Source organism: Neofelis nebulosa, chromosome 10 (genome assembly GCF_028018385.1).
Source record: "Neofelis nebulosa isolate mNeoNeb1 chromosome 10, mNeoNeb1.pri, whole genome shotgun sequence".
NCBI lineage: Eukaryota > Metazoa > Chordata > Mammalia > Carnivora > Felidae > Neofelis > Neofelis nebulosa.
This window is the reverse complement of record NC_080791.1, coordinates 108,447,829-108,475,462: the sequence shown is the minus strand read 5'-3', so window position 1 is coordinate 108,475,462 and position 27,634 is coordinate 108,447,829. Positions and strand designations below refer to the sequence as shown.

General features: G+C 57.4%; 2 protein-coding genes across 6 annotated transcripts in view; both read right to left on the bottom strand.

The window, feature by feature from the left end:
- Positions 1–247: 247 nt before the first annotated feature.
- Positions 248–7,045, bottom strand: CDC42EP2 (CDC42 effector protein 2). Its single transcript, XM_058689635.1, has 2 exons — positions 6,916–7,045; positions 248–1,797 (listed from the first exon to the last, which is right to left on the bottom strand). Exon 2 carries the CDS (start codon positions 1,424–1,426, stop codon positions 782–784), a length of 645 nt encoding a protein of 214 aa, XP_058545618.1. The 5' UTR covers positions 1,427–1,797; positions 6,916–7,045; the 3' UTR covers positions 248–781.
- An 8,316-nt stretch (positions 7,046–15,361) lies between these two features.
- POLA2 (DNA polymerase alpha 2, accessory subunit) overlaps positions 15,362–27,634 on the bottom strand; it is a 30,556-nt gene continuing 18,283 nt past the window's right edge. For 4 of the 5 annotated variants that reach the window (XM_058689623.1, XM_058689619.1, XM_058689621.1 and 1 more), the window contains 8 exons: positions 25,800–25,924; positions 25,466–25,504; positions 24,669–24,742; positions 21,541–21,649; positions 20,932–21,038; positions 20,064–20,123; positions 19,682–19,808; positions 18,454–18,957 (listed from right to left, as the gene is read on the bottom strand). In XM_058689623.1, coding sequence (XP_058545606.1) covers positions 18,805–18,957; positions 19,682–19,808; positions 20,064–20,123; positions 20,932–21,038; positions 21,541–21,649; positions 24,669–24,742; positions 25,466–25,504; positions 25,800–25,924 — 794 coding nt within the window. In that variant the 3' untranslated portion in view covers positions 18,454–18,804. Of the gene's footprint in view, positions 17,706–18,453; positions 18,958–19,681; positions 19,809–20,063; positions 20,124–20,931; positions 21,039–21,540; positions 21,650–24,668; positions 24,743–25,465; positions 25,505–25,799; positions 25,925–27,634 lie in introns of those variants that run through there. The other variant, XM_058689620.1, reaches the window with a different exon arrangement.

Sequence of the window (27,634 nt, the reverse complement as noted above, 5' to 3'; positions counted from 1 at the left end):
GACGACGCCAGTGCTCAGCCCCCTCTTGTTAAGCACCTGAAGCAATATTGCGGTCTCCCTAGGTGGCACTGGTGTATTCCTGCCTCTTTCTCACTATGGGCTTGGGATCGGGTAGAGGCTTCCCAAGGGCAGGGCCCGCCCTGCACACAGCCTTCCGGGAATGGGGTCTCCCCCAGGGTCAGCCCCGGTCGCGGAGGCTGGTCTGTCTTCAGGAGGAAACCCGGGTCGAGGGTGCCGGGAGCACAACTGTCAGCAGCAGCAAGTTTTATTGCGACCAGAATCTCCCGGTCATGTGAGCGAGGGTGGGGCAGAGGGACATTCGGTCACCAATGCCACGTTCCTAGGCCAGGACAGCGAAGCCAAAGTTCTGGCTGGCTGTGCCTTGCCTCTTCCCCAGCCCCCAGTCGGGGCATCCCATGGGGCTGAGGCAGAAGGGAGGTGGAAAGGGGACTCCATTTCGGCGGAGCCTTCATCCACGGGGTCTCAGGGAAGAAGGAGCAGTTGGGGGGGGGGGGGGTCCAGGTGGCCCGAGATGCTCAGGGCACTTTGGGCTGACTTCTGCGCACGTGTCCTCGGTGAGCTTTAGGGGAAGGCAATGAGGCACGCTCTGCCCATGAGGAGAGGGTGGGAGCGAGGGAAACAAAGGCTCAAAGAAAAGAAATCACTGGCCAGTGACCACACAGGGGGGCCTAGGGATCCCGACGTCTAGGCCAGGGCTCCATCCACCCCCTGCCTCCAGCATTCACTCCACCCTGAGCACCCGGCCTGGCCAGCCATGGTCCTATGTGGGGATCTGCACGTGGCCCAGGTCCTGGTCCATGATCTGGAGGACATCATCCAAGATGGAAGGCCCCAGGTCCACATGCAGGGAGAGCAAGGAGCTGGCATGGGACAGGAAGGGCTCCTCGGCCCCTGACTCAGGTGTCAGCCCATTGTGGGCAGAGCCAGCCTCTGGAATTCTCCAGATGTCCACACTCCCTGCCTCCTGTGGGGAAGGCTGTGGGGAAGGCTGTGGGGTCTCCAGGTGCAGGCGAGGGGGTTTGGGTGGGGCCTGAGTTGTGGGCAGGGTGAGGGCCTGGGGCCCCCCGATGACAGGGAGGGAGATGGCGTTCTTGAGCAGAGGGGACGGCCCGTCGGGGAGCTCCCGCCCACACAGCGTGGCGGTGCGGGTGAACTGGAACGGGAGGTCCAAGGTGCTGTCCTCCTCGGGTCCCTCGACCGCCGTCCCTGGCAGGAGGTGGAACTTGCCCTGCAGGAAGGAGATGTCACCGAACATGTCGCTGCCACCGCCGCTGCCGATATGAATGGTGTGTCGGAAGTCCCCCAGCGGCGGGCTAATCATGTCCGAGGACAGCAGGTCCCGCAGCTTCTCCTTCTTGCCCTTGCGGCTCCCGCGCTTTAGATAGATGGGCACCTTGGTGGACATCGCGATCTCCGCGCCCGGGGCCGGGCTGCAGGGGCTGGGGACGGCGCACCCTCGGGGACCACGGCCTCCGGCTGCCTCTTCTCACCACCTCAGCCGGACACACCCAGAGGGGGGTTTTCAGACACCCAAACCTTGCCCAAGGGCCAAGACAAGGGTGTGGGGCGTGACTGAAGTTGGCCGGAGGAATGAGAAAAAGGACGATTAAGGATCAGTGAAGTCAGAGGGCTGAGATAACAAAGATCACTCTCTCCCAGAAGAGTGGAAAATGCTCTGGAAACTTAGCAGCAGAAAGGTGGCGCTCTGGTGGGCAGCAACGGGCTCTCCGGTCTCGTTCTCTCGCAGGCTCCCCGGTCCGGTCTGGGGCTGAAGAGCTGAAATACCAGAGGTATGAGTCAGGGACAGAAGGACAAAAGTCAGAGGCATCCGTCTCATTTCTGGGCCCCCTGCGTCAGCCCCGGGAGCCCAAGTGGGGCCACTCTTCTGCGGAAACCCTGCGAGAAGTTTGTGGTCACTTACAGACTCACTGCACCTTAGAGCCTGGATCACCAGCACCGAGCCCCTCGCTTTACGAGTGGGGAAACTGAGGCCTGGCAACCTGAGTGATGGGCCCAAAGTCATATACAAAGTCATATCCTGGCTCTGGTCCCTTGCCTGGGGTCCCTGGCTCTGCTCATCACCCCCTATCGCACATCAGCTGTGCCCCAAGACATAAGAGTCAAGTTGTGTGTGTGTGTGTGGGGGGGGGGGTCTCAGACTTGTCTCAATCCCATACTTGACAAAGGAGAGAGATCTTGTAACCCTTGTCTCACCCACCCTGTCTGTGCCAGACCTGGACACACAGGAGGTGTTCAGCCCGCAGGGCTGAATGACGGACACCTCTGTTCGGCCCAATCTCGTCCCACCTAGAAGTGAGGGCACCTCGGAGTTTCTCTTTTCTCCTCCAGGTTAGCAGTTCCTACCTCTGGGACTGAGTCCAACATAGTTACTGTCCCTCCCCCCTGCCCAGCACCTAAGGGGAAGGTGGAGTGGAGGGTGCAGATACTTTGGGGGGCTCTGCTCTGTGCCCGGCATTTTGCTAAGTTCTTTGCAAACACATCTCATTTAATCAGAGCAAGCTATCACCCCATTTCAAAATTTCAACCAGAGGGGCACCTGGGTGGCTCGGTTGGTTAAGCGCCTAACTCTTGATTTCGGCTCAGGTCGTGATCTCATGGTTCGTAAGATCAACCCCGAGTTGAGGATTCTCTCCCTCCCTCTCTCTCTGCCTCTCCCCTGCTCACAATCTCTCTCAAAATAAATAAAATTTGAACCAGAAACATTTTGGAGAGATTTGCACAAGGCATTGCCGAGGGAGGGAAGCAAAAGGCAAAAATGTAGTAGAGAAGATTCCATTTCTTTTTCTTTCTTTCTTTCTTTTTTTCTGAGAGACAGAGAGACAGAGCTTGAGCGGGGGTGGGGCAGAGAGAGAGGGAGACGCAGAATCTGAAGCAGGCTCCGGGCTCTGAGCTCTGAGCTGTCAGCACAGAGCGTGATGCAGGGCTCGAACTCACAAACTGTGAGATCATGACCCGAGCTGAAGTTGGAGGCTTAACCGACTAAGCCACCCAGGAGCCCCTAGAAGATTCCATTTCTGACAGCAGTGATCAACTCCCCTCCCTCTACCCCTTCCCTGTATATATATGCATGTGTGTGTACCTACATACACAGGTCGGCATTGGATTATATCCTAGATAAAAAGAGAGAAGAGGCGTGCCTGGGTGGCTCAGTCAGTTAAGCATCCAACTTTGGCTCAGCTCATGATCTCACGGTTTGTGGGTTCAAGCCCCTTGTCAGGCTCTGTGCTGACAGCTCAGAGCCTGGGGCCTGCTTCAGATTCTGTGTCTCCCTCTCTCTCTGCCCCTCCCCTGCCTATGCTCTGTCTCTGTCTCTCTCTTTCTCTCAAAAATAAATAAGCATTAAAAAGGGATAGAGAGGGAAGAATCTGGAAGGCCAGCACCAGGTTGTCATATGGGTTTTGTAGATTGGGATGGGGGGCAGGGATGGGGTGTGAGGTCAGTGATGTGGGAGGAAGGGTGTCCTCAGTCAAAATTATCTGTAATATTTGCTACTGTTACTATAAAATGATATATGCAAATACGAAAAGGATGATTGCCAACATGTTGGTGGTGCTCTCAAGGTGGCAGAATTTCAGATGACTTTGCCTTTCTTTTCCGTACTTTTTTATAAGCTCAAATTCTTTCTTTTTCAATTTTTAAAAATATTTTTTATTTTAGGGGTGTCTGGCTGGCTCGGTCAGTTAAGCGTCCAACTCTTGGTTTCAGCTCAGGTCACAATCTCATGGTGTCCTGAATTCGAGCCCTGCATCAGGCTCTGTGCTCACAGCGCGGAGCCTGCTTGGGATGTTCTCTCTCCCTCTCTCTCTCTGCCCCTCCCCTGCTGCCTCTCTCTCAAAATAAAATAAATAAACTTAAAAGATTTTTTTTAATTAAAAAAATAAGTAATATTTTTATTCTAGAGATTGAGAGAGAGAGGGGGGGGGGGGAGAGAGACTACGAGAGGGGGAGAGGGGCAGAGGGAGAGAGAGAGAAGCAGGCTCCAGCTCAGCATGGAGCCCGCCACGGGGCTTGATCCCACGACCCTGGGATCAGGACCTGAGCTAAAATAAAAAGTTGGACGCTCGACCGACTGAGCCACCCAGGCACCCCTCAAATTCTTAATGATAAACACATGTATTATTTAGGTGCACATATTATCCATGTAATCAGAAAAAATAAGCTATTTTTAACGTGGAAAAAACAATGCAACCTGGAGGGGGTGTCATGCCAGCTTAACAGAAAAAGGAAGCATTGCAAGCACTCAACGGCGTTCCCACAGCTGTTGGAGGGTTGGCCTCCTACGTGGCCACAAGAGAGCCCACATGTAGAAGCAGTGCACGGAAGGCAAAGAAAGAAATTTGTCCAAGGTCATCCAGAGGGTAACCAGATGAGCGCCCCCCCTCTCCCACTGCCCAGGCGGACAGGGGCTGAGCAGGTGGGAAATGGGCCAGGGAGGGGGCGGCCCCATTCTCCGTCCTGGGCAGGGCGAGGAGGGAATGAGGGGGCCGGCAGGAGGGAGCCGGAAGGAGGAAGGAGCATGCAGGACAGGCAGAGTCCCAACTCCCGGCCCGGGCCCTCATTCAGGAAATCCCACCCCAGGACCGGACACCCTAGGTCAGTCACACTGAGCCACAGAGACCGGACATCTTGCCCCTCCCTGAGCACCTGCAGCTTAACAGGAAACAGAGGAATGACTCTCCAGTGGCGAAATTCCAGCTAAGCTTGGAAGGAGCTGGGGGGAGGGTGGGGGAGGCAGTGGGCGCCTCAAGGTCGTGGAATCCCGTCCCTCACTCATCTACCAGACATTCACCTGCGCCCACCACGCCAGACCTGGGGGCGCCCCAACACACATCCTACCGGTCTCCTTGATAGGCGAGCGGCCCTGAGACAGCCTTTCCTTCCTTTCCAGCCATGAAGAGTGGGGCCGACTGGTGGGGTTTGTCGTCCCCCCTCCCCCGGCCCGCCTCCGCTCATCACATAGGGCGCCAAGACAGCCTGAGTATTTCCACAACAGATCGGGCGTCCCTGACAGCTGTCTCACTCGGAGCCAGCCGTACCCGCCCAATTCCAGATGTGGGGAGAACTGAGGCTGAGGGGGAAGGGTTGGGCCAGCATCAAGCCACCCAGGGGAGAGCTGGGAACTGCAATCATCAAGCCCCAAGTATTCGGATTTGGCAAGCGTGAGACCCCAGGCTCCAGCTGCCCTTGCAGAGTCCCCACTTTTACGCTCCCAGGCACAGCACGGTGGGCGTCACGGCTGCCTTTTGCAGAGGCAGAAGCTGAACCTCAGAGACCTTAACGTTGCTGAGGTCACCCAGCTGGGAAGAGAAAGAGGGGGCACTAGTACCCAGCCAGGTCCCGTGGCTCTGACGCAGTAGGCCACCCAACCTCTGAAAACTGCTTGCAGGGAAGGAGAGAAACAGGCTCCCAGCTGGGCTGGGGCCACTGGGTCCCCAGGCCTCCTCCTTGTAAGTCCTACCGGTCGTCTCCGTCTCCCCAAACTTGCGTGGCTCCAGAGAGATGAGAATGAGCTCTTCGCCAGGACAGGGTATGAGGGGCTGGAAGCGGTGGCTTCCCTCAGCAGTGGGCGGAGCAGAGGGGAGCCAGCCCAGCCCTGTGGGCTTGCTCTGGCCAGGAGCCCTGGGCCTCCTCCGGAGCAAAGACTTCCTCTAGGCACAGCCCCTCCTGCCCTGAGGAATACTAGCCCACTGCCTACCAAGGTCCAAAGAGCAGCCCTCACTCTGTGACTTTGGGCAAGATGCCTCTCCTTTCTGGCCTTCACCTTTCCCATCTATAAAATGGGCTGACGAAGTCGTCACCTGAGGGCTACTGGAAGACCCTATTGCCACAGTGCAAGTGAGAGCAGAGGTACAACAGACAGGGTTAGCGGGTCGCTGTCATCCCTGTCATTCATTCAGCAAATAACTGTAGGTTTTCCGGGGACAGTGCTCCGAACAAGAGCCCCCATCCTCCTAGCGTCCGCCTTCTGCTCTGGAGGCAGTCTACGCAGAGTCCCCTTTGCGGGCCACGGGAGGTCTGGTCGCCCCGGGTCCCTGTGCAGAGTGGCGCTCGGCTCCACGGCCGCTAGGTGGCGCGCTCGCTCGCTCGCTCTGTCGCCTCGCTTCCCAGAGGAGTCCCGGCGCGCACCAGGGTCTCCAGCGCGCTTCGGGCTCCAGGCAGGGCCCCCCAAGGAGCTGCACGTTCGCGTACCAGATGCGGATTGTCTGAGGGATCTTCTTCTCTTGGGGTGTTCTGGTCTCACAACACGACAGTAGAGGGGGAAGGGGGCGATCGGGGACCTTGCCAGGGTCTCCAAGCTCTGGGAGGAGCCTGCCCCATGCTTTCCGGCCTGGGCGATGTCCGAGTGTCCGCTAGGCGCAGGGCCAGACCTCGGGCGTGCAGGCCCCCACCCCTGGCTCCCGTGGGTCCTGTTCCTCAGCCCCAGCTCGGGTTCAGCGCAGACCCCTCCCCGCCCTCTGCCTGAGCGCCCAGCCCGGATCCGTTTCAGGACACTCGCGGCCGCGGCTAAAGATAGGAGGACACCTCACCATCGACTAAAAATACGACCCCTAGCCCGGGCGGGGACGCTGGGCGGCGGGAGGGCGCTCCCACGTCCCGAGTGTGAGACGGGGACGAGGGCTCAGGGTGAAGGGCGGGACCGCGAGTTCGGGATCTGGATGCGCGGCGCCTCGCAGGCGGAGGGGGCGCGGGCGTGGCCGCCTGGACCCAGGCGCGGGCGGGAAACACGGTGGAACCCGAGGTTCCCGGGAAAGGACCTGCGCGGGGGTGACACAGGGACCCGGGTGCGACCCACGACGGGGCGCCACGGGGGTGGTCCGCTGGGGGGCCCCCTGGGCGTCGCGGAAGGGCGGCAGAGTCCCGGTCGGAACTCACCTTAAGGCGCTCAGGCGGCGGACCCGCGGGCTGCGAAAGCTCTGGAGCTGGACCGCGAGGCTATGGGACGCGTTCCCGGCTGTGAACTCAGTGCGATCCGTGGCCCCTGAGGCCCCGCCCCTGGCCCGCGGAGCCAATGCTGGGGCCGCCCCAACCAGGCCCGCCCACAGCCCCGCCCCACTCCGAGCCCCGCCTGTGCTCCCCCTTTGGTGGCGCGGCGCCCGGGTCCAGCAGCCGCGCGGACGTGGGGTGCAGTGCAGGCTCGGACGGCTGCGGGCCAGGCGGTGTCGGGTGCCCGGGCTGGACTCCGTAGACTCTGGCTGTGCCTGTCGGGGACAAACTCGGTGTTAGAAGGGCCGAGGGCGCGGCAGCCGGAAGGCCGAATTATAGTTCGTCAGAATTCACCGAGCGTCCTTGGACCCGTTCGCTCCCTGAAGGGCTGGGTCGGGCGAGGCGCCCGCGCCAAGTGTATTCAGTGACCACTAAGGGAATGAATGAGGCCTTGGAGGCTCCCGAGTTAAAATACTACAAACTTGCGAGAGCTTTCAGGAGTTTACCTCTCCCTAGAAAAGAGGGCACTGAGGGTGTGCTGGCAGAGTGGCCTGGGTACGCCCGTTTGTCATCAGTCTAGGTGGCTTCTGGGTCAGGGGGTGGAATCCATACTTAGACTCGTTCCGTCTTCGTTTGTTTCATTCATTCATTCATTCATTCATTCATTCATTCAGTACTAGAAGCATTTATTGAAGGGCAGGCCCTGCACAGGGCCCTGGAGATAGAGGAAGGAAACTGCCCTTGCTCCATTCAGTGATCCAACAGACACTTGAGCATCTAGCAGGGATCAGGTGTGGTTTTTGTCGCTGGGGATGCAGCGCCCCAGGAAAGACGGAAGACTGAAGTTCAGGGCCCTGATAGTGATCTGCTCCTCCAGAAAGCGGGAAAGTGAAAGACTTTGGGCTTTAGGCCTTCCTCCTGCCTCAGGCTTCTCACCCAGCCATTGTCCCCACTGCCCTGCCCACCCCCCCCCCCCAACACACACACCCCCAAACACAACCCTGGGAGAAGACACAGCACTGTGCCAAGCCTTAAGCACTACCCCTGGGCCTGCAAGAATGCGGCTGAGGCACAGCCCCCTACCCTCTGTCTGCTGAGAGTCCTCCTTTGGGGGAAGGAGATTGGAAAGGGTCGAGAACTCCATTCAGAGCTGGTGACAAAACAGAAAGTTGCAGGGATGGAAGTTTGGACAGGCAAAGACACTCACCCAAGACCACATGAAACTGAGAACCAGTTCCAAAACTCTTTGAAGAGTTGTTTTTTTTGTTTTTTTTTTTTCGGAGGGGGTTATTGGGGAGCACTGGGGGATGGGTAGAGAGCAGCGGATTTGGCCCTTTCAGCCTGGCCCTAGCCCCTGCTCCCCTCCCTCAGCGACTAGTTAGTAATCTGTCCAGCATGGCTGCCAGCCCACGACTCCTAACCAGGGCCCTTAGCCATAGGAGCCACCATCTGTGTCCTGGGGACTGTTTTAAGTCCACCTGGATGTGACAAGTTTCCATGTACGTGCTCGCTCCCCATACTCCTGCCATCAGCCAGAGCTCGCTCAGGGCCCACACAAAGCCTACATTACATCCAAGGTGTGATTTGTGCCCGGTGGTGGGTTCTGTGCTCTGGAGGCACTTGAGTGAGCGGTTCGTGCTCTCCATTCACAGATGAAGTTATGTCACTTGCCTGGGGCTGGAGGAATCCCTAAGGAGCCAGCTGACGGCGCCTCTCCCAGAGGTTTTGCTGAATAGACAGGATCTTCGCGTACACACCCAGCTGCTGTGGGAGCCCTGCAATTAATGCGCATTTATGAAACAGGATTTCGTTTGCTAAAATTGGCTATTTTACGCAACTTCTCAGGCTGTGTGTAAGGGCCTGAGTGTGGGCAGGGAGGCTGGGATCCTGGGCCAGGGGATGGCCAGGGTGTCCTGCATTTCTGACTCAACAGACATCCAGGCCAGTGCCCCGCCTCCTGTCCCGCCTGCACCCTATGTCCAGGGAATAAAGCCTCAGCCAAGGCCTGGACTGTTCTCATTGGAAGGGCTCCTCTTGGACACACTGGTGGCTGAGGGGGCAGGAGCCTGAAGAACATTTGGGAGGGGTTAGAGGCCTTCCTTAGATAGCCTTCCTTGGCTATGATGGAGCAGTGCCTAGAATGGGCTATTCAACTTCCTTCTCCTCCACTGGGAGCTCCCCCTGGCCCTGAGATGGGTCTAGTCCGTTTCTCCCACCCGGTGGCTGCTTCCCCCACTGGGGCCCTGTAATCACCACACAGTGACTGACTCAGCCCTTCCTTCCCCTCCCAGCCCCTTCTTCCTGGAAACCATCCACATCAGCCCCAGCCCCCGTGGGCCCAGAGGGAGAGAATTGGAAGCCGCCTTCTCCAAGGTTAGCTGGGGAGGATGGAGGGGCCGGTGGGGAAGCCCACCCCCCCCAAACCAGGCTGGAGCCAGCTCTCCAAGGCCCCACTTACCTGGAGAGCTAGGCCCTGGGAGGCAGGGGGAAAATGTACCAGGAGTTTGGGGGCAGGTCTGGGGGCAGAGAGTCACAAGGAAAGGGCAGTGATAATCTGGGGGCGGGGGGAACCTGGGGGGGGGGAACCAGTGAGAGGAAACAAAGTATCTGGAAGGGGCCTCAGCACCCCTACCCCCCCAGGACCACAGGGCAGCAGGGAGCTGAGCAGGAGCTCAGTCCACCCCTAGGAAGCCTCCCCCATTCCAGCCCGAGCTCAGCCTGCAGGGCCCCATGGCCTCAGCCAACCCCAGGCCTGGAATGGATTTTTCCTTGATTGTTTCTTATTTCCTTCCTCCCCTGGGCTCCTGCCAACTCCAGCCCTGCCCTCCTCGCCCTTCAACCTCCTGTAGAGAACTCTGACCCACCAGAGGCTGGGATTCCAGATGAGAGTCCCCTCAGAACTGCCCCCAGCTTCTGTCTCTGTCTCGAACCCCTGCTGGGGAGTTGGGTGTCAGGGCATTGCGGGGGGACTTTCCTTTGGGTCTGGACTTTGGACCCATGCCCAGAGCCATGGGGGTTTCCAGAGTGGTGACAGCTCTGTCCTAGCAGGGACCAGCCCAGGCATTTCCCCCAGAGGCCTCTGGGAGCATCCAAGCCGCATGGCTGTCCTTTGGCCTGGGGAACACGGAGTCAGCCAGGGTCTTCTCCAACACTTCCCACCTCTCCAAGACATCTTGTCAGTGTTCATTTTGAAAACTCCTATTTGTATCTACCTCTTTTGCCTAGGGCTGTGCTGGACACAGAATGGCCAAGGCTGGTCCCCAGCCCTCAGGGAACAGATAACCCCAAATGAAACAAGTAACCAATTCTAAAATAGCACATTCTGTGCCATAAAGGAGGGCCTTGAGGGTAGAGGCTGGCTCTGACTCACTTCTAACTGTCCCAGGCCAGCATGGATGAGGCTCAGTCAGTGACTGCGGAGTGAAAGAAGAACTAATAAGAACAGAAGTGAGAAGGATTCGATACGCTAGAGGGGAGGAAGCAGATGGGAGTGTTGCAAAAACTGCAAGGAGGAGGGGATATTTGAGCAGGGTATTAATGGGCGAATAGGAGTTCGCTAGGCAGAGAATAGGAGGGACGTTGCAGGTGGAGCCGGCAGAGACAAAGGCCAAGGCCAGGAGGACTACACGTAGACGCATGGTGTCATCAGGAAACAAGAGATACCCAGCAGACCATGGCATAGGAGAGGGGGACAGTCTGAGAGGGTCGCGGGTGAGCCCTGTTTTCCTTGCCCAGCACCCATCCTTCTTACACTGGTGACCACTACTCCATTTTCCAGAGTCTCCAGTATGACTCAGGCCACTCCCAAGGCAAAAGCGCCCCTCTTACCCCTGTTCCTTAGGCACCCGTTCTCCCAGAAGACAACGAGCGTTATCAGCTTCTTGTCAACGCTTCTAGAGATACGCTTTGCCCATGCAAGCAAAGCCCCTCCCATCTTTTTTACACAAATGGCAACATATAGACAAGTAGGGCCCCAGTGTACTGCAGGTCCTGGTGGCGATGGGGGGGGGGGGGGGCGGGGAAGAGGACAGGCTCCACTGTCAATGGCGGTGGAGGTGACTCTGCAGGGCATGCGGGAAACCGCACCTGATGGAGCCTCTGCTACTCCCACTGTTCCGCGCCTGGCTTTTTTTTCTTTATCGAACCTTCTATTTATGAGCGCACTCCATAGCAGGACACGGAAGGTGTCGTCACCTTCACATGTTTGCTGCCACACAGCGTGCCGGGGTGTCACAGTTTCCCTCCACAGCTCTCAGCTGGAGCCCGCGTGGGGCGTTTCCAGCCCTTTCCCAGGACAATCTGCGCTGCGGCGGGTCACCTTGTGCAACGGCCGAATCACGCACGATGCGCACAAGCTGCGCAATCATTCCTACGCGCTTAGGGGGGGGTGAAAGGACGCGCGCAGGTGTCACCTGGTCAGCTCTGTCTGTTTGTGCTTCCAGGGCATGGGCCGGGTGCCAGGCCCCTTTCTCCTCAGCCTCACCAGCATCTGGTCCTCGACCTCTCTGATTTCTTGCAGCCTGAGAGGGAAAAATGAAACAAAGCCAAAGGAGCCTGGGTGTGGTTTTAGTTTGTGTCTCTTATGATAAGGGAGTTTGGCCGCCTGTTTGGAGGCTTTAGGGCCATTCCTCGTTCCTTTTCCTGTGGACTGGCTGCATGGTCTCGCTTAGGAGGGTCACTTTGGAGTGTGTGTGTGTGTGTGTGGGGGGGGTGGGTTCTGGAGGGGGGCCGGACCGGGGGCAGGGGCGACTCTGCGGAGAGTCGGTTCGGGAAAAAGACAGAACTTGACTCTGAGCTGTGGCATAAAAGCCAGAGTTGGAGATAATAAAGTAGAAAGATTGGAATTTGGTGACACACCGGCCACGGCGCCCATGGAGAGACAAGGGGGGAGTCGAGCCCAGTCCAGGGCGATGACTCAGAGTGGGGAGGGTGGGGCAGGGAAGGGAGGAAGGTGCGGCCACCGAGGAAGATGGAGGGTCCTGGGGGAGAAGATGATGTGCCACCTGCCCATTCTCCACCTGGCATCGTGATTGAGGTGCCACATGCCCCTGCTGACAGGCTTCCGGGTCCACAGTCCCTGGGCGGGGCCCCTACCACCCGCTCCCCGGCCCCCACTCCCCCCCCCCCCCACTGCAGGGGCGGCCCCTTGCGCCTGCTCCGCCCTTCACCTCACCTGGCCCCTCGCAGGCCTGGGGGGCATCTCAGCTGGGGACTCTCTCCCTCAGGGAAGCCTTCCGAACCCCCGGTTGATGTCAAGTCCCCATGTGGCACCCTCGGAGAAACCCTGGGCCACTGTCGCGTCCGCGCCACCGTCAACTGATTCACGCGCACCCCCCGCTGGACAGTAGCCTCCAGCGTCTCCCCAGAGTGCCTGCAACATAGTAGGTACCTGAGGGAGGAACAGAGGAACGAATCCGCGGAAGAATGGCAGGGTGCTGGGGACAGCGAGAAGGGGCCGTATAGGAGACAGGGTTTGGGAAGCAAGGGCCTGGAGCCAAGGACCTCCCTGTGGCCCCTCCCCTCCCTGGCACCCCCTCTGCCCGGCCTGCTTTGCTTTCCTCCACAGCGTTCGCCTCCCCCTGTGCCTGGTGTTTGCTTGCTTGGGGTTTCTGCACCGGAGGGGAGCTCTGGGTGGGGCAGGCGCTGTCTGGGGTCCCCTCCGAATCCCAACCCTATCCTGACACAGAGCAGCCAGCGTCTGCGAACAGGAGCAAGCGGGCGCACTGATGGGCTCGGGCGCCGGGTCTGCATGGCAGAGGCCGAGGCAGAGGCTTGCTTCTCTCCAGGCGCCCGTGTGGGAAAGGCCAGAGGGAGGATGTGTGGCGACAGACCATTGCTTCCGCAGGCATCGCCGGTGGGCCTACCGCCCGAGAGGCGCTCCGCAGGGACGGGTCAGGTGCCCAGCCCTCGGGAAGCAGGCATCCTGACGGATTCACTGGGGGGGGGGGGGGGGGGGGAGGGTTATCGACGGGGATGGGACACGGAGAACCGAGGAGCTGGAGGGACCAGATCATGCTGTGTATATTTTCTTTTCAAGGATTCCCCACACGCCGCACAAGATTTCCAATGGGAGAGGAGCCAACGGGAGAGGAGCGTGGACGGGACGATTGATTCTCCGAGCCCTCCTGCCCCTGACTCCTAGCCCTTCCACTCCCATCCGCAGAGGTAAACCATGGTTGCTAGATGTTCTTACTAGATGTTCGAAGGGGCAGAGCACTTGGTGGGGACGGAGTCCTCAAGGGGAACGTGGGCTTCGGGAAGGGCCTGTGGGAATCAGGAATGGCCGCGCCTTCCAGACCCTGGCCCCGTTCTCCTCCTGCTCCTGGAGCAGAGAAGCCAGGAGGGTGCTGCCGCCTGCTTCCTGGGAGAGCGGCTGCCCTGAGGGGCCGCCTCAGCCAGCCCAGCATCTCCCCTTTCCCACCCCTCCGGGGGGCGGGTGACTCAGCCCTGGAGGCCCCGGGTTCCTTCTGAGCAGATGCTTCAGAGTCTGGGAAGACCTGGGAGTGATGGAGCCGGCAGAGGAGACCAGGCTCAGCTGGGCCCTCAGGGAGCAGTGTGCGGGGATGAGGGGTCAGCAGGGTCACGGGGCAGCAGCTGTCCCAGAGACCTCGGAGGGGCCCCTTGGCCCGGGCAGCTGCTGGCCTCTCAGCTGTCAGGCGGGCAGGGGGTGGGGGCAGGGAACCCGGGGCTTGAGGAGGAAGGTGGGTCTGGGTGGAGGAATCTGGAACTGGCCGTGGGCCCAGGTGGGTCGAAGGGCAGGCTGGCCCCTGGGGGCCTGGCATTTCTAGGGCAGACCCAGAGGGAGCAGATAGGCCCGGCTGCTCAAGGATAGAGAACCCAGGATGACAGAGGGGTCCAAATGTCCCAGTGCAGCTGAGTCCCACCTCAGTGACAGCCACCTCAGTGACCCGCAGACTGGGAGGCCAGGAATGTCAGCTCCACCTCCAGCTACCACCCCCCACCCCTCAGGCAGACCCCCAGTACCTCCCAGTACCTCCCAGTTCGGCAGCTTTTCAGTGCAGTGAGCTTTATGTAGGCGACTCCCAGATCAACCTGTCCGGTCCCCACTCCTTACCAGAGTGCTACTCCTGTCACCGGACAGCCCAGCCCGGTAGCCATTTGGGTGCCCCCCTCAGTCCCAACCAGCCCCCGGTAGTCCCAGGCACATCCCTAAGCACCTCTCCTCAACTCCTTCCTCGCATGCTCCCAGGTCCCTGGGCGGCTACCTGTGACTCCTTTTTGGTCTGTCCTTGTTTACGTGCCAGGTTGGTCAGCGTGGCAGGGTTGGAGAGATGAGGAGTTTGGAGTTGAAATCCCAGCTCCGTCACTTACTCAGGCCGATGACCTCCAACCTCTTAGCACCTGCCAGCAGGGTTTGTTGGGAGTTTGACGCGATCTCCGTGTCAAAGTGCACACAGTACATTCTCAGAAACGTTAACTCCCTTGTCTTCCTACCTGAGCTGTGTCTTCTCCATCTGTGTCCTGGCAGTCATCCCGATCCTGCGGTCCTGGGTCAGGCCTTCAATTGTTTTGGTTGCAAATGACAGAATATTCGATTCCAACTAGTTTAAGCAAAAAAAGAGGGGGGTGGTGTTTGTAGCTTAGATTTTGGGGGGCGAGCCTCATTAGAGCTCAGACAACGTGGCCTGGCACCGACCTCTCCTGGTCGTGGAGAGGCTGGCACGACACAGAGTGGCCTGGCTCTGTGTCCTCTGGTTTAGTCCATATTCACAATGGGTTTCCCTCATGGCGGCAAGATGGCTGCAGCAGCCCCACCCTTGCGGCTGCCTCTTTTCTACCCCGTCCACGGAAGTCCTGGAGTCATTGTGTTTGCCTTGTCTTAGGTCCTGCCCATCCCTGGCCGTTCACCGAGGCCAGGGAGATGCGATGAACTGCTTGGTTTAGGCAAGGGAGGAGTGAGGAGGGGGGAGTGGTTCCCCACAGGGAAACTGGGCTACTGTTTCCATAGGAATCGAGAGTAGGTACTGGGAGGCTCTGTCTTCCGAGAGCTCTTAGGTGCCTCTGGCCTCCAGCCTCTCCCAGCTTCACTCTGCCCTTTGCGGCACTGCGAGGCCTAAGGCACAGGCTCCATACTGTCCATCTGCTCCACTCAGAAGCCTTTACAAGTTCCCTGGGGTGCACGGAGTCAAGTCCAAACTCCTCTGCGAGGCATTCCTGACTTCGCGGTCTGGCTCCAAAGCTCCATTCCAGGCCCACCACTTCTTTCTGTCCCTCTTTTCCTTTCTCCTTCCTCCTCACTTTCCTCTTTGCTTGCATTCCTTCCGCCACAAACCCAAAGCCCCTTCTCCACCATTCCTAGGTTCACACAAACACGGGAGCATCATTCATTTTTTTTTTTTTTAAAGTTTATTTATTTTGAGAGAGAAAGAGCATGCGTGGGGGAAAGGCAGAGAGAGAGAGAGGGAGAAGAGAGAATCTTAAGCAGGGTCTGCGCTGTCAGCGCAGAGCCTGACGCGGGGCTCCAACTGGCAAACCGTGAGATACGAACTGAGCCCAAATCGGGTTGGATGCTTAGCCACCTAAGCCACCCAGGTGCTCCAGGGAGCGTCACTCCCAACAGCCCCAAAACTAGAAACAGCCCCAGTGTCCATCACCCCGTTGAATGAATGAAGAAGATGCCATCTATCTGTACGATGGGAAATCACTCAAAAAAGGAAAAGAAATTTACTGACACCTGCTACGGTATGGTGACCCCTGAAAACGGGACACTCAGCGAAGCCGGCCACAGAGGACCACGTATCGTATGATTCCATTTCTATCATGCGCCCAGAACAGACAAGTCTGTCGAGGCGGAAAGTAGACTTGTGTTTTCTAGGGGATGCGGGCAGGGAGTGGGAGGGGTAGTGACTGCTAGTGGGGATGGGGTTTCTTTCAGAGGTGACGAGAATCCTCTGGAATCACATAGTAATGATGTTCAAACAACATTGCGAGTGTACTAAAAACCACAGCATGGTGCCCGTTAAAATGGTAAAGGTGATGCTGCCAGATCTCAATAAATTTTAAAATGTTAGCCCCCACCCTGCCCCGCCATCAGTCAAGGCCCTTCATGGTGAGTTCAAAGGCCCAAGTCCGGAGGAAGAGCCCCATGTGGCCAACCAAGACTGGTTCTTGGGGGTGGGGTGGGGGGCTCGGCCAGGAGCCTCAGGGTCAGGGGAAAGGAAATGTGTCCCAAACAGAAATGAAATATCAGCCCAAAAGGCTACTCCCAGCACCAGGGGAAGCTGCAAGACAGGCTGAGCCGGGCTGGGTGACCCTAGGTCAAGGGAAAGGAAACACCAGGCCCAAAGTAGCTGCAGAAAGGCAGAGCAGGATACGGGCCCCAAGGAGCAGAGTCATGGCCCTGCCCCAGCCCCCCTCCGGGTGCCCCCACCGCCCCAAGCCCCCAGTTTTGTTCTGGGGATCCACTTGGGTTCCCCTCAGCAGCTCACCCCTGACCTTCCTAGAGACAGAGCCTGGATTCTAAAAGGTGGCCATGCAAGGGTTAAGCGAGGGCAGCCTCAGGCTCTACCGGCAACAGAAGAGGTGGTTGGTAGCCCGGGTGGCCCTGAGGGGGCACAACAGCTGGGACATGGAGGTGTGGAACTGGGTAAGAGTACAGAGACTTTGTTTCCTCAGGACCATCTGCTTCACCCTAAGGCTTGTGTCCCGAGGACACAGGCACGACCAGGACCACAGGAGGTGCCATTGAGCAAAAGGGGGTTCTGAAGCAGGTGGATCCCTGGCGCTCTGGCCAGGCCCCGGCTCCTCGGCTTCCTCCACCCACCCTCCTCACCGATTGCCCTCCCAGAGCCTCACTCCAGACTCAGAGCCTTACTCCAGAGGTCGCGTGCCCCAGCGCAGGCGGGAGCGAGAGGGAGGAAGATTCCAGAAATTAGCAACCCAGCTCAAAAGGGGCCTAGGAGCAGCCAGCTGGCTCAGCTGGGCACCGACTTCCTGACAAGAGCCAAAGGGACCGTCTGGTGGCAGAGAGGCACATGCCTGCCAGACCTGTCTGCAATCTGGGGTTCGCACCCTGCTTTTTGTTTGAGTTTTAGATGCCTGCCCTGGCCCTCCCCGATCACTTCCAATAGTCACACGACTCGTATCCAGGCAACGGACTCGCGCTCCCATTCATGCTGAGCTCCTGCTTTCTCACCCGGGAGGCTGCACCCCTTTGCCTCCGTCTGCCCTGCACACGCCTCCCCCCGCACCCCCCGCCCCCGCGGGTCTTTCCTCTCCCTCTGCCAACTGCCCCATCTCACAGGGCCTCTGGACTCAGATGGCTGAGTCTGTAATAAGGGGAAAAGGGGCTTTACACCTTGCCAAGTGAGGACAAAGACACTACAATTCCCCGCGAGGCTTCTTCAGCAGCAACACCAGGATACTTGCCAAGAGCCGTGGCTCCCTGAGAGCCACATGGGTTCACGAGATAAGGGCTCAGAGGCTTGTTTATCATGGCCAAGGGCCTGTTGGTGAATCTTCCCAGGCAAGGGTTTTCCAAGGTGGGGAGGGGCAGGCCTTTAGCCGACCCTGGGATTGGTAGAAGTACAAATGCTATTCCTGAACAGGGGTTCAAGGTTGTGGAAGAGGGCCCCGGGACTCCCCAAATGCCACATCCGGAGACAAAGACATGAGGTCCCCTACCCCGCAGCTGGGTGCTTCACGTGCAGGGGATCTTGAGGGAGAACCAGCTCCCCAAGCTGGGGCTTGTCCCTGGTTCTTGTCTTCAGACGAGGCGCCTATAAAATGAATGAAGCAAAACCGCAGCTGCTTGTTTTCAAAGGGAGACCAGTTTCACCCAAGCCTGGTCAGACCTGCCGTTGATTCCACCTCACTGTCCCAGGTGGGAGGCAAAGGTTGGACACCGCTCAATCACCTATTTATCTCTGACTCAGGGCATAGGCACTGACACCCGCTGCTCCCGCTCGCACTTTCCCTCGGCCCAGGAGCTGGGGTTTCCGGTCTTGGCTTTGGCATACGAGGCAGGGCAGCCTGCCAGCTTTGGGCAGAAACCCCCCCCGCATTTAACCAGTGACCGCCCTTCCCCAGATGCCAGGACACACGGGACGTCGGGGGACCCCGGAGGGCCCTGCTGTCCAAGCGCTTGGGGTTATGGGCGAGCACCGGGCCACGCTGTGCGACTTGGCAGGGTCGGCACCAGTGAATCCAGCTTTGGCACGGCTCCGTGCGGCCGCCCCCTCCAGATGGAGAGGTCAGGCTGGGACCACAGCGTGCATGTGAGGGCTGCACAGGGAGGGCCGGGCACGCAGCCAGCTGCTTGCTCTGTAGCCCGGGCCCAGGGCCCCAGCCCAGCACACCTCAGCACAGAGGCCTCAGGGGCCGGGGGCGGGGGCGGGAATCAGGGTTGGGGCTGGACAGAAACCCAGTGTGACAGATGCTCTGCCTTCTCTGGGCACAGGTCAGGGAGGCAATGTTCTTCGTTCTACCGGGAAAAAGAGAGCGCGGAAGAAGATTTAAACTCAGAAGTTCTCCTCAGAATTTACTTTTACTTCTCCAAAAGTTGTTTCCGTGTCTGATATCAAGTAGAAAAATCAAAAAGCCTTCTTGCGTTTTCGGAGCACTCCGCGTCCACGGCCGGTTCTCTCTGGACTCTGCGTGTACTTGAAGAAACAGCAGCTTTCCTCCCAAGAAGTTCAACTCAAGAGTCAGGGTCCAGCTGCACGAGGCCTTGCCCGCCAGGCCTAGACCCCGCAGCCTCTTCTCCAGCTCGCTGTCTGCCTCCTCTACCTTTCCACGCCTGGGCTCTTGTGGGAAGGCCGCTCCTGGGCTCACGTGTCCATGAGGCCGCATGACGGGGGATGATGGAGCACCAGGGCCTCAGATCCTGACCACCTGGGCGGCCGCACACGGACTCTGCCTCCCCTCCCCGTCCTCAGTCCGCTGCCTCCTGAGGAGGAGTCGGCCGAAGGTGCCCCCCACCTGCCCTTTGGTGAGGCGCCCGGGGTTCACACAGACACAGCCGAGGACGTCCTGGGGAAAGGAGAGGGGCCGACGTGAGAAAGTTGGAATCATCTAACCGTCAGACCCCAGCGAGGGGTTTATAAAATGGAAAGGAAGGCCGAACCCATCTCAAGTCTGGTCTGTTAACTTATTATTGGAAAACCCTGAATTCCTTAGGAGCTTCTGAAACAGAATGAAGGAGGTAAACCGGCAGGGTAACAATCGGCTCCCAGACTTGGGGACAAATGTCTACCTCCTGAGGACGAAATGGCTCTGGGTTGGCCAGAGGGGTACTGGTCGGGAAGATCCCCTGTGAGGGACCCACCCCGGAGCAGGGCGGGGGGTGGGGGTGGGGGCTCGGGGGAACAGGCCTCTGGTGGCATAGATGATAAAGAGCCAAAGGGCTGAAATCCCCCTGGAGGTCACATCCGAATTCAGGGGCGGGGCAGGCAAGTGCAAGTGTGAAACCTCTCCAGGTCACCCTGACATGGCCCCAGGTGACAGCCACTGTTTGAGGGGCTTCCTGCCCGCCCCTGGGGCTCCCAGGCTGGGCCGACGGAGCACCATGCTCTGGGACGCAGGCGAGCAGGGGGATGCCTTTTTCCTTACACGTTTTACTAACAGATTAGTTTACCACCTCTCCCAAACAAACGAGGCCACCATCCCCAGCACGAAGAGCAAGGACCAGTGGTCTAGAAGGGGAAGTCAAAGACCGGTTCCGGCATTTCTGGGAAAAAGCAGAGTCCAAACCCACCTTCACGAAGTATTTCAGCTCTGATGGGATAATGAAGACGTCTGGGGTGACAGGCAGTTGTGCGTAGGTGTAGAAATTCTCATAGTCAATGGCCATGTCTTCCTGGGGAGGGTAGAGCGGGTAGTAGCTACAGAGACGGAGAGAAACAGTCAGCAGTGGCTGATCCAGGCCCCACCCTTCCCGCATGGCTTCCCTCTCTGCATCTATGCTTTCAGATTGTCCTTCCTGCTCCTCTGTGTTTGGGGGACAGAATGCGGGTTTGTCATGGCAGGGCAGAGTTCCCTGGGAGTGGTCCAAGGAAGGCGCTCCCAATCAAATCGGTCAGAGCCCCGGACCCCGGAGCACCCTCTTCACGGTCAGTTATTCCAGCGAGCCGGCTCACCTCCTCTGGGTCAGGATGTGCTTGAGGATTCGGCTGAGTCTGTCTGAAGTTCCGGAAGAACTGGGGAAGGAAGAGAAGCAAGAAACGGAATGCAGAGCCCTGTTTTTCAGCTTCTGTTTCTCTCTGGGGAGGACTCGAGGCTTTCATAAACTAGGGGGAAGCGACGCGGCCCGTGTGAGGTGACGGGAGGGTACCTCTGGGGAAGTTCAAAGACCCACCCCCAAAGAGCTCGGTCTGTTCCCACCTGAGGAGGGAAGCCGGCCACCGGGCTGCGGAGGGAAAAGGCAGGCATCCCTGGTGACGAGACCATAGTGGGCCGTTGGCTAGAACCGCAGCGTGCAAGAATGGGCCAGGGGCCCACCAGTGGGTGGGGGCGTGCAGTCAGGGTGACCCTCAACCACAGCCAGCAAGCGCACACCCGTCTTGCCCAACACGCCAACTGCTTCACACTCCTTCCAGTGACGGGGGAACTGAACTGCCGGACCTATGCTCAGCAGGTGTGGCGGGGTCTGATTCTGCAGAACGACACCTGCTCTGGTAAGGGAGGCTGCCCGTTCATTCTCCCGGAGCAGGGACGCCCACTCCTGCCTAGGTCACGAAGGTGGGAGGGGAAGGAAAGCAGGTGAACTTCTAGGATTATAAAGGAAGCACAAAGACATGGTTCTTTGGGGTCTCCGACACTGCAGACGAACGTAGCAGAAACAAACGTACCCAGTTGGTGTCTTGGGGACAGAGAAACTCTAATGGTCAAAGGGTGTGGCACAAAGTGCTGCTTTAGGGACTTCCCAGGCAAGGCTGCCAAGCAGCCCCTCGATTCTCTGGTCTAGAAAGCCACTGCCCTGCCTGCTGGCCCAGAACTGCTTCTCACCTACTGATCTCCTCGGCTCCCATGTGGAACAGCAGATCCGTGGACGTCAGGCCGAAGACCACTCCGTTCACGGAGAGGCTGCAGGGCTCAGACACGAACCACACTCGCTAGATTGAAGGGGCGAGACGAGCATTTGTACGCCAAAGCTAGAAACTTCTTCCCCATGAAAGTGGGGCGTCTCCCAGGGCTGGGGAGACCACCGAAAGGGGGAGCAAACCAACAGAGAGTAAATCACATTCGCTTGTTAAAAAGAGAAGCCTAAGGGGCGCCTGGGTGGCTCAGTCGGTTAAGCGGCCGACTTCGGCTCAGGTCACGATCTCGCGGTCCGTGAGTTCAGGCCCCGTGTTGGACTCTGTGCTGACAGCTCAGAGCCTGGAGCCTGTTTCAGATTTTGTGTCTCCCTCTCTCTGACCCTCCCCCGTTCATGCTCTGTCTCTCTCTCAAAAATAAATAAACGTTAAAAAAAAAAAAAAAAAGAGAAGCTTAAAATTCAGGCCCTATCCATGCCCCCAAAAGGCACCCCCCTCCCTCCGCTTAGGGGGAAGAGCTGGGTCCCCCGCAGCACATTGGATTCGGGCTGCCTGCTTCTCAGGGAAAGGATGCTGGTACCTTGATGTCTTCTCGAGGCAGATCGGAGTAGCTGAAGGGTGGCTGTGGGTACACGGACTCGTGGTGCACATCCCTCAGCGATGGGACAAAGACGAGGTGGGAGCCAGAGCTACTTTGTCAAAAAAGCACCAGAAAAAAAAAAAAAAAGCATCAGAAGAGGGAGAAAAATGAGCGCAGTTGAGTTAGAACAGCTGGACGACAGACTGAAGACGTCGCAGCTTAATACGAGAGCCTACATCCAGGGAGGAACTTCAGAACTGAATTCTAGAAGAGGTGCTGTTTCCCATGCGACACTGTGAGCAAAAGACGACTGTTCTCATCTCTACCCTTCTACCTCAACGAGGCTCAGGTCACCCAGGACATGCTTCCTTCCGGGTGTTCCACTTTCTTCTGATGTTCTACTGGGGAAGGGATGGGACCGTTTGGTAGCAAAGGGGGAGAAGGTGGGATATAGAAAATCTAGAAAGACAAGGTTTAGAACAAAGAGTCAGAGCCAAACCCAAAGTTCTGCGTCTTCGCGCTACGCAAACAGATGCAGCTCACGGGCATTAGTCTCCCTGACCGGGGGCTCTTTCCCGGGGAGAGGCCAGGCATGCCGACCGCCTGCACACACGGCCTTCCCGTTCAGGGATCAAACTAGACCCTCCCGACAGAACGCTCGGTCTGAATTACGACGGAGACAGAAACACCTTCAGAGGGATGGGGAAGAACGCAGGTGGCCTCTCCCCGAGCCAGCCCCGTGCCTCTCGCGTGCGGAAGCGAGGCCCCAAGTTTTTCTCAGCAGCCCGTGTTGCCAAAATGACAGGAATATTTAACAGCAACAGCAAAAGCAGTGATTCCCCCTGATGGAGGCAGAAGGGGGGAATCTCTAGGGGACAACATGTAATCGAAGAAAAACCCTGAACTCTGGGACCCAACTGTTTATCCTCCTCAGCCACACAAAAGAGGAAAAGCGGGGGGGGGGGAATCCTGTTTCCCTGGTTCCCTCAGCGGTGCTTGGCAGTGGGGCCTATTACAAACCACACAGGTGCAAAGTGTCACTTTGGGGGCATGTTCAAGACTCATCAATAGCTCTCCCTGCCAGCTCCCTCTCTTGCTTAAAATGTGTGGCCTTCCCAGATACAGGTACAGGGATGAAGGCATTGGTGCTTGTGGTCACATCTGTCACTTGTTTGTCATACCTGCTCAGAGTGTGAACTGAGACTTTTGCAACAGAGAATAAGGATCTTGAGACCACAGATACTTTGCATGCCAAGGTCCCTCTGACATGGAAAAGTGCACTATCACTTCCCAAGGCCCGGCGGGGGGACCCGAATGGGACTCGCCGTGCTCTGGACCCCACGGGCTCAGTCTGTGGTGGACACGAAAGGCGGCTGTGCAGCTGGCCCCTCTGTTTCAGCGAAGGTTCTGGAAGAGCAACGGTTAAGGAGAAAACAGCCCTCCCGCTCATGGTTATAAAGTGGCTGCAGGGGGAGGGATCCGAAAGAAAATTCCAACTATGCTGAGCATTGCACAGCCCTCAGGCATCACAGTGGGAGGGTCCCCGCGGCCGCTCCCTCTGCGGCTCAGCTCTCTGTGGAGGGGGTGCTTCCTCAATAGTTCTGGCTTTTACTGATAAATCAGCTTTGTGCTCCGCGTTCCTGAGCTCTCAGGAATAAAAATAAATTCCCCCAACGAGGAGACGCTGACCACTTATATACAGTTAGGGGAAGGGGGGGCGGCTCTCCCTGCCCTGAGGCGCACACTGGCCACAGATGAAAGTGCCTGGCGGCGCTGGGTGCTCACCCCACGGTGACAATGCCCCGTCTGTTCTTTGTTTGTCCCACTGCTGTCACCACCACACGGGGCGAGGAACCAAAAACAGAACCCGATGTCACAGGGACAGCACCCAGCCCACTGGGCACTGCTATGCAGGTCCCTGCCCATCCCCAGGGGACCCGAAAGAAGGGGACACCGGCCCTGCTCCCGGATGCCGGGAGGGGGCAGGGGGGCGATCTCAGAGGAGGAGCGCTGGGCGCTCTCCAGCTCTGATGAACCCGGCCAGGGTCACAACAACGTGGGAGGCAAGAGGGCAGGCACTGTATGGTCTTCGTTTGTGGACGGGAGCGGGGGGAAGGGGAGACCCAGTCGCATGCAGGCTGTCACTGGCACGACTCAAGTCCCCCACTGGCAGGTAAGTTAGAGGGTGTCTTCCCCCATCCCCGAGGCCTACCACGCTGGCCGTGCTGCCCATACAAGAAGGTAGTATTACGACTAATCGACTCTGGGATCAGTTCTCACGGCGGATGGGCGGAAGATTATACATCTTGTTTTGAGAACCACCTTTGTTACAGACTCGTTTTTAAAAGCTTAGCCTCAGGAATGTGTATTTCTTATGAGCTCAGCTACAGGCAAGCAAATCCCTGGAGGAGAAGATCCATCACCTACCCCAATTCCTTTCAAACCCTGGCACTGGAAGGGCAGGGACAGGAAGTGAGGAGGTCAGCTTCCTGCTTAACTTCCTACATGCAGCTTTAGACTCTTCCTGGAACAGTGCCCTTTCTCTCAAATTAGAACCGCTCATCTCTTTCATCGCCACTGTGACCTCTCACCGTCCCTTCCCCTCGGTCTGCGGCAAGGATCCAAGGTCCCACCCTCTTGGGAGTTTCTACCATGGTTTCCTGGCCGTCAGCAGTGCCCCTCGAAACCCAGGGAAGCTCTGACGCCAGAGAAGGACTTGGGCTCACCCCAAAACAATCGCTCGCGCAGCAAGATGTTTGGGGCCCCTGGGGATTTTGTTGGGTAACTAACTCATCAAACACTTCTCAGAATCAGCTGGGAAGATTCCCATGGAATGAGCTTATACAAAGGCGAGCGAGAAAAAGGAAGGAAGTAAAAGAACAAGCAAGGGAAGAGCGAAAGTCTATGAAGCGTTTTCCTGTCAAGTGTGTTTATCTTTGTGTTTGACAGAGATGCCTCTTAACCTGGCGTCGGTGCCCTTGAGGGTCAAGAGTTGGATCCGCTCTCTGTGTTCAAAAGGACGAAGGGGGTAGGGGCTACCATTGCTTTCCATCAGTTTCAGCTTCTTACTGGGAAGCCCTGGGGAAACTAGGCAGCTTAAGGTTCTGTCCAACATTCTGAATTCTGACCTTCGTGTCCCTTCAATAATTGTCCGTAGACACTGCTTGAAGACATCTTCAAATGGACTTGTCAGCAGACAGTTCTGCAAGAGAAGAAGGGACACCGATCGAGAGGGTAGGCGTTGGCCTTTATTCACCTGCCTAACACGTTAGTGACCTCAGGGGCCAGCTGTTGAGCGAGGAGCTGGAGGGGATACAAAGACGAAAGAGACGTGTCTCTGTCCTCAAGGAGCGGAGTCTACCAGGGGGCAGGAGAGGAGATGGGGAGGAATTCATCCTCTGGAATGTAAGCTGAGAGAAAGACTAAAAGGAAGAGCGTCTCGAATCCTTTCTGTGGAAGGTACAATATCCAGAGAGAAGGGCAGGAGGCACCAACTCTCAGCCGAGAGATGCCCTGGGAAGGGCATCTTGTGTTTTATGCACCAAGGGACAGCATGGTGTGGGGCAAGGAGCTGAGGGCAGCAGCCTGGTGGGGCGCTTTTGCACGTGCAGCTCCGCGACCCATGGACACCTGCATCCGAGCTAGTGCCCTGTGCCTCCGCATGCAGTGTCCCAAGGGGACACCAGGACTCACAGCTTTGTATTTCCCTCCCCCAGCTCCAAACGGCCTTGTGTGCTGGGGAAGTGAAGCCTTCAAATTCTGTATCTTTATAAAAATGCCCCGCTACAATGTTTTTCTGTTTAGCCACAGATATTAATTTAGGTTTGTTACAGATGCAGCGTAAACTCCGAAATCTGGAAGTAACAGCGAGGGTCAACTGAACGCAAGAATCTGGCACTTGCCCATCCCAGCCCCGGTCACTTACCTCAACCTGCTCATGCTTAGCATCCAGGAAAGGTCCCAACTGCAACAGGCCCAAGGGGAGAGAAACAAAGGTGTCAGAACCACACAGTGTCTGTGAGCACCTTCACATACCCTCCTAGTGGTTCTCTGCCCGGGATCTATCTGTCCCTCCAGGCTGCGCGTGGAGCCCGGGACAGGTAACAGATGGGGTGGGGGTGCCCGGCTGTGACCCTGGATGGAGGGGAGCTGCCTCCTATAACACTGCGCCTTTTCCCAGAGTCTCTTCCCCAGTTTTCCCATTGGTACCCCCCTCCCCCCGCCCGACGAGGCGAAGCTGTCCCAGGAGGGTTTCCTACCAGGATGCAGACATCTGGCCGGTCGCGGTTGATGATGGCAATTAGATCAAGCAGGGGGTCATACGTGATGCTGTCGGAGGTCGTGTATGGCCCGCAGGCCACCAGGACCATGTTTTGCTCAAAATCTAAGACAGAAAGGATCATGAGGTGTTGATTAGAAGAAAATGGAACGGTGGCAGAAAGGACGATTAGGGAAAAAAACGCCCCAGGATTCAATTGAGAGTCTCCCTAGGTGTACAATTCTGGGAATCCAAGAATACGACCTCATTCCCAGCCTCAAAGAATATTCCATCAGCTGCCAGAGACGGGGAAGTACGCGAATAGCCAGAGCATGACAGGCGGTTTGCTAGCAGCACACGTGAGCAATGGGAGGAAGCAATCGGGAGAGACGTGATCAAGGTGAGGTCTGCTAATGCGCTGCCTCCCTTTTTTATTGGGGTAAAAAAAGCACAACATAGGGGAGTCTGGGTGGCTCAGTCGGTTAAGCGTCCGACTTCAGCTCAGGTCACGATCTCACGGTTTGTGAGTTCGAGCCCCGCGTCGGGCTCTGTGCCGACAGCTCGGAGCCTGGAGCCTGCTTCGGATTCTGTGTCTCCCTCTCTCTCGGCTCCTCCCCCGCTCATGCTCTGTCTCTCTCTCTCTTTCAAAAATAAATAAAAACATTAAAAAAAAAAAAAAGCACAGCATAAAACTGACCACATTAACCATTTTTGAGTGTACGTTTCAGTGCCATTAAAAGAATCCAGAATGCCGGGCAACCATCGCTGCCATTCATTCCCAGAATTCTGTTCACCTTGTCAAACTGAAACTCTATTCCCATTAAACACTAACTCCTCCTCCCCCGCCCCCATTCTCCTGTCTATGATTTTGGCCGTTCTAAGTATCTCATGTAAGTGGAACCACCCGATATTTATCTTTTGGTGACTGGTTTATTTCGCTTTGCTTATGCTTGTAAGTAGGATTTTCCGGGAGCCAGGGCAAGGCAGTCTCCTGGACAGCGTGCGGTTTGAGTGTGTTTGGCGTGAGGGAACATCTGGTGGTCCTGTGTGGCTGCCGAATGCGGTCCACGGAGGAGTCCAGATGGGCTGGGTGTGAGGCTCGGAATGGGATTCCCGCGTGAGCGGCACAGAGGTGTGGTGTTTGGCCACCTGTCGCATACTGCCCTTTTCCCCACAGCATCGGCTTTCCTTTGGGAGAGCCAGCCCTCTCCTCCGGAAAGCGGTCTGGGGGCTGCAAATTAAGTGTACTGTCGTCCCCTGGCCCAGAGACAGACGTCTGACCAGTTTAAGCCATCCATGCTCTTCTCCCTGGTTCTGGAATCTTGAGGTGAACTATCCAAGAACAGAAAAGAGGGTGGAGCTGACCTATTCCAGCCAGAGGTAACCAGGCGACATAGTTGGGGAATACCTGCTAGCTGGAACCTCGAGTTGCGAGGCCCTTCCCTGCTTCTAAGTCTGAGCTCCTAGCTGCCTCTCTTACCTGTGGGCTAGCTGGATTTCCCCTAACAAATTCTCTTTTTAAGTCCGAACCAGTTTCTGTGGCTCTCACTGACAAAACCCGAAGATCCCTGCCTTCTCAACGTGTTTTAGCTTCCTATGACTGTTGGGACAATGATCACAAACTTGGTGGCTTAAAGACAACACAGGTTTATTATCGCGGGTCTGGAGGTCAGAAGTCCTAAAATCAGTGTTGGCAGGGCTGTGTTCCTTCTGGAGGCTCCAGGTGAGAACCTGTTTCCTTGACTTTTCCAGCTCCTAGAAGCTGCCTGGCATTCCTCGGTTCGTGAACCTTCCTCTACCTTCGAAGCCGGTAGCCTACCATTTCTATCTCTGACT